Source organism: Perca fluviatilis, chromosome 23 (assembly GCF_010015445.1).
Source record: "Perca fluviatilis chromosome 23, GENO_Pfluv_1.0, whole genome shotgun sequence".
Taxonomy (NCBI): domain Eukaryota; kingdom Metazoa; phylum Chordata; class Actinopteri; order Perciformes; family Percidae; genus Perca; species Perca fluviatilis.
In genome coordinates, this window is record NC_053134.1 from 127,501 (window position 1) to 133,611 (window position 6,111).

Here is a 6,111-nt window from a genome sequence, read left to right on the forward strand (position 1 = left end):
GTAAATGACATTAACTGACAGGAAGTTAACAAGAGGCCAGGCTGTTGCCTAGCAATGGAATTCCAATGAAAATGTCAATATCCCATCTATGAACCAATCAGAGAGCTTGATCTGAGCTACCTGTTTTACAATCTGTTATTTCAACATATTACATTGAGCAGCAGGTGAACCTTCAGTCTGTCGTGTTGCCTCACCTGGACCCCACACCTGGTAGCCCACACCTGTTAGCTTCCACCTGGTAGCTCACACCTGTTAGCTTCCACCTGTTAGCTCACACCTGTTGGCTCCCACCTGTTAGCTTCCACCTGTTGGCTCCCACCTGTTAGCTTCCACCTGGACGCCACACCTGTTAGCTCCCACCTGTTGGCTCACACCTGTTGGCTCACACCTGGACGCCACACCTGTTAGCTCTCACCTGTTGGCTCCCACCTGTTAGTTTCCACCTGTTGGCTCACACCTGTTAGCTTCCACCTGGACGCCACACCTGTTGGCTCACACCTGTTGGCTTCCACCTTTTAGCTTCCACCTGGATGCCACACCTGTTAGCTCACACCTGTTAGCTCACACCTGTTAGCTCCCACCTGTTGGCTCCCACCTGTTAGCTCCCACCTGTTAGCTCACACCTGTTTGCTTACACCTGTTAGCTTCCACCTGGACGCCACACCTGTTAGCTCACCTGTTAGCTCCCAGCAGGAAGGTGTGGTGTAATACACGGCGTAACAGGTTTTGTGGTAATACTCTGACTCTGAATATCACAACACTGAATCAGCACCCGTTTAAAGTCTATTATTAACTAAATTACATTAGATTATTTCTCATCATGTTCATGTCTGATCTGATTATTTAAAGGCCCCACATTGTAAAGAGAGATGTTCATGTCTGTTGATTATAAAGCAGGTGGAGGTGCTTTATGAAGACAGCTTTACGCGCTTTAAATGAGCTGCAGGACTACACTATTTCTGGGTAGAAAGTGCCGTTACAGTCATTCCCCGACTGATACGCTGATCAGTTAGAGCAGAATGGGGCTTTTTCTTGAAGAGTGCTTAAACATTTCAAGAAGAAGATGAATACAGGAATATTCAGACAGACAGGATGAGGAAAATAAAGTTTCTTTTGAACATTAAAGCATGTAAACACAATACCAAATACAGTACCTGTGTGTTGCTGTAGTAACAGCTACAGTACCTGTGTGTTGCCCTAGTAACGGACCTGGAGCTGAAGTTCCAGTACCGCGGCCGGCCGATGGGCTGCCTGACCGTCAGTAACCCTCAGGGCTGCCGGCTGTTCTTCGGGCTGCTGGAGCCGACCCCGGAGCAGGTGGACCTGCTGGGGCCCGTCAGCCTGCAGCAGGTCCGGTTCCCCGGCACCGCTGATCTGCAGAACCACAAGCAGAAGTTCTACACGGACGCCCTGCTGGACGTGATGGAGCGCGGCCTCATCCTGGAGATCTGGCAGCAGGACATCTACGCCGTGCGCCTCTGCCAGTGCAAGGTGTTCTGGTCCGGCCCGGGAGTGTCCGAACATGGAGGCCCAAACCCCATGGAGCGGGAGAAGAAGATCAAAGTGTTCAGCCTCAACGACTTCCTGCAAGGTGACCAATCACTGAGCCCGAAATCATCTACACACAGCTGCAGAGATCCATCCATTAAATATAAGATATTAAATTAATCTCCAACTATTCTAATGTACTAATCTGTTCTAACCCTGATCCACATCCATTCATCCAGAAGATAATCCACACATTATAGTTGGGAAGCCAAAGTCTCAAAAATGGGTTGAACCTAGCATGGTCTGCTATACCTTTTTATTTTGATTTGATTTATTTAATTGTATCAAAAATGCCATGAACATGAAAAGACATCTAATACAATGGAGGATAAAAACACAATAAAGTCCAGGACTTATTTCCATTGTGGTCCTCAACACATCAGGACAAGACAAGACATTTGTGTTTTTTTCTGTTAACTTTGACCATAAGAACCAATAATTTGAGGTTCTCCTCTCCGGAAATATTGCGAAAAAAAATTGTGGCCATTTTAGTGTATGCATCCTTTATTTTTTATCAGAAAAATGTGAAAAATTATTTTTTACCTGAAATCCTCAGTGGGTTGGGTAGGCTGTCAATAGATGCATTCCAGATACACAGAACACATGTGCTGACAACATCCACTGAAAAAATAACTCTTAAAACACATTTCTACATGATTTGGGCTATTCATTTACCATGAACGTAGTTGCACCCTTAGGTATAAGTGTGTCTCGGTGTCTCCTGTCCTCAGGGCTGATCCTGTTCCATGAGGACTAATATGTCTCGGTGTCTCCTGTCCTCAGGGCTGATCCTGTTCCATGAGGACTAATGTGTCTTCTGTCCTCAAGGCTGATCCTGTTCCATGAGGACTAATATGTCTCGGTGTCTCCTGTCCTCAGGGCTGATCCTGTTCCATGAGGACTAATATGTCTCGGTGTCTCCTGTCCTCAGGGCTGATCCTGTTCCACCGAGGGGAAGCTGAGAGCCCGCCCCCCTTCGACATCTTCTTCTGCTTCGGAGAGGATTGGCCCGACAAGAAACCCAAAGAGAAGAAGCTCATCATCGTGCAGGTCATAAACCACAGTCATAAACCTTTCTCTACTTTATGCTTCCTCGTCTCCTCTCTCCACATCTCCTCTCTCCTCTTCCTCATCTCCTCTCTCCTCTTACTCATCTCCTCGTCTCCTCTTCCTCATCTCCTCGTCTCCTCTCTCCTCGTCTTCTCTCTCCTCTTCCTCATCTCCTCGTCTCCTCTTCCGAAATCGCACTCAGTGCGCCATCTCGAAGGAGTCTTAATTCCTAAAAAAGAGGCGGGAAAAGGAATGGAGGAGAAATGAGAAGAGGAGACACAAGGGAGAAGACTAAAACTAAAACTCATCTCCTCCTCGAGCTGAAAACAATCCCCAGATTGTTTGGGTCTGATTATCGTCAACCAACAACTTCCTCTGAATTTGTGATTATGACAAATGCATTTTATGAGATCAAGTGTTGAGATTTTAACCGATAGATGAATAGTAGTTCTCTGTGTCCAGTTAAACCGCCGACTAAATGTAAACTAAACTAAAACCGGTTATTTGAAGTGAAACGTGTTGAACTCTCTGTTGTCTGCAGACACGTCTCTGCTGATTGGCTGTCTGCAGACACGTCGCTGCTGATTGGCTATCACCTCTGACTAGGGGTGCACCGATCTGATATTAAGATCGGATATCTGTCCCGATATTGACAAAATATCTGGATCGGGGATCGGAAAAATGAACAGATCCACGGACTGATCCATGGTTAGTTAGGACAGTAATGGTTAGTTAGGACAGTAATGGTTAGTCAGGATGTTAATGGTTAGTTAGGACAGTGATGGTTAGTGAGGATAGTAATGTTTAGTTAGGACAGTAATGGTTAGTTAGGACAGTGATGGTTAGTGAGGATAGTAATGTTTAGTTAGGATAGTAATGGTTAGTTAGGACAGTAATGGTTAGTTAGGAAAGTAATGGTTAGATAGGATAGTAATGGTTAGTTAGGGCGGTAATGGTTAGTCAGGACGTTAATGGTTAGTTAGGACGGTAATGGTTAGTTAGGACAGTAATGGTTAGTTAGGATAGTAATGGTTAGTTAGGAGAGTAATGGTTAGTTAGGATAGTAATGGTTAGTTAGGACAGTAATGGTTAGTTCGGGTTAGGGTTATGATAGCCAATCAGCAGAGACATGTCTGTAAACTCGTGGTGATAAAAAGGCAGAGAGCTCACCCCCCCCTACGTGTTGTCGGGGCTGAACGTGGTCCTGGTTTAACCTGGTTCTGGTTCTGCCCAGGTGGTGCCGGTGGTGGCCCGGATCCTGACAGAGATGTTCTCTGGAGAGCTGAGCTGGTCCACCGACAGCATCCGGCTGCAGATCTCCAACCCAGACGTCAAGGACCAGACCGTGGAGCAGTTCAAGGAGCTGCAGAGGCTGCTGCAGAGCCAGCACATCCAGGGCCCCTGGGCCCCCGCCGGGCCCTGAACACACCATCCCGGGACCCTGAACGCACCATCCCGGGGCCCTGGGCCCCCGCCGGGCCCTGAACACACCATCCAAGGGCCCTGGGCCCCCGCCGGGCCCTGAACGCACCATCCAGAGGCCCTAAACACAGCAATCTTTAGGGAAAAAAGGAATCTTCACATTAACGGTACAGATGTAATGAAAACACCGACGCTGTTTAAAGCAGAAGAGTCTGACTCTGACAGTTTGTCCTCACCTGTCTGCCTCGTCATCATCTTCAGCTGCAGGACTCGGGGGGAGAGAGAATCTGTTGTCTATACAGTTTAAAGGAAAGCTTTGGATGGTTTCAGACATCCAAATATATATATATATATATATATATATATATACGTATGTATCTGTGTGACTTCTCGGTTCTTCTCTTTAACACAACTACACATTAAAACTCTGAAGTCTGGAGTTCAGAATAATGAAACGTCTGCAGGTCTGTTCTGGATGTTGATTCTGTTGGTTCTGGATGTTCTGGATGTTTCCGTCCCTGGGAGTTTAATCTAAAACAAGTTTTATTAATATGAAGACTTCCAGATGTGTCCTGTAACATCAGTGTTCAGGATTTCAATAAACAGCCGCAGTATTCATTCATACACCAGCTTTCCTTTTTACTCTTTTACTTACTGGGAAATATGCAGTATTAATACACAGTATTATAGTATTGTGTGTAAATATATCTTTGAACCAAAAGTAGTAGTAGTAGTAGTAGTAGCCCTTTATTGTGACATAGTCACAAGTACCAGCGAAATTAGCCATCAACCTGACCATACATATACAAACATACAATATGACAATGTGGTAGACAGGACAGGAAGACACGGTATTAAGGAAAAAAATACAGCATGACATGAGGAGAGGGGAGGAGAAAAAGGCAGCTCCCAGACTATGCCCCTGAAAAACCACCTCAGCAACATGAACACATAACCAGTACAAGAGCACACAAGACTTGCAATGGGGGAGGGGAGTGTTGGGATGCAGGTAGTCCAGCACAGGCAAGCAGCCATCCGGTCCTGCAGCCATTACGGCGCTGGTCACAGAACCGCCCGCCTGACTGGGGGTACAAAGCGGCGACGGCGAGGGACTGGGTGTGGGGGTGATTGCATATCTGTATATATGTAAGGGTTCGTGTGTGTGTGTAGGCCCGCGTAGTCACACTATGTCTGGCCCCATAATCACGTTGTCTCAGTCCGCACGATTGTCATAGCGATACACAGCCGGTTGCCATGGAGTCAACCTTGAACAGGACTCAGTCAGAGTCAACAATCAGAAGGTGTCGGTGGGATTCGGGGAAGGAACGCAAGAGTGTGTCTCGCTGCAGTGCTTCCAGGGGGAGGTGTTGTTCAACACCGGCCTCGGCCAAGGCCAGTGCTGGTGCAGGGAGCCGAAAGATAAGATTGGATTTGTTTTGTCTTAGGGCGAGTAGCCGCATTTAATTTCACACGTCTTCTCTAAAATGGTCTCCGAATCGATCAATTTTCCTTTGCAAAGCCGTGAGTTTCTCCAAGATGTTGTCCAGCCTTTCCAAAGCTGTCAGTTTCTCCAAGATGGTATCCAAGTTGTGGTTCATGGTGTTCATAGTCACAATCTGAGTTCCGACAGCTCTGCCCACAGCTTCCACCATAACGGGCAGCCTCGTACTTTGTTCGGCTCCCGTCTTCTTCTTAATTTCTCGATAAACCAGGGTAATGCCTGAGCCAATCAGCAAAAGACCTGTTATCATGGTTCCGAATAGGTAGATATCTTCAATGTCCTCCACGGAAAGAGCCGCCAGACACACGATCCGCCACCTCTCCCACGCACCCATCGTGTAGCCAGCTGCGAACGTTCCGGCAGGGCAGTCAGGTTCCCCCGAACCCAGGCTCCTCGTCAAGAAGATGGTGTCAATTGCGCTGAGAGACCAGTTGATCAAATCCATAATTCTTGGTTTTTGGAGCAGTGCAGAGAGAGAGACTCTCGAAGTACACCGAGACAAAGACTAGACGAGAGAGCAAAGCAAGGCAGGCTACGGGAGGAGAGGGAGAGAAATGCGACCGCCTTCGTTGAGAGCCAAGAAAGGTTAT

At 47.1% G+C, this 6,111-nt stretch overlaps 1 protein-coding gene across 2 annotated transcripts in view; it reads left to right on the forward strand.

Annotated features, from left to right (window-relative positions):
* The window catches only part of irf5 (interferon regulatory factor 5), a 12,397-nt gene extending 7,751 nt beyond the window's left edge, over window positions 1–4,646 (forward strand). The window contains exons 7-9 of one of the 2 annotated variants that reach the window (XM_039791472.1): window positions 1,202–1,591; window positions 2,480–2,598; window positions 3,833–4,646. In XM_039791472.1, the coding sequence (XP_039647406.1) occupies window positions 1,202–1,591; window positions 2,480–2,598; window positions 3,833–4,021 (698 nt within the window). In that variant the 3' untranslated portion in view covers window positions 4,022–4,646. Of the gene's footprint in view, window positions 1–1,201; window positions 1,592–2,279; window positions 2,430–2,479; window positions 2,599–3,832 lie in introns of those variants that run through there. The other variant, XM_039791473.1, reaches the window with a different exon arrangement.
* Window positions 4,647–6,111: the final 1,465 nt, after the last annotated feature.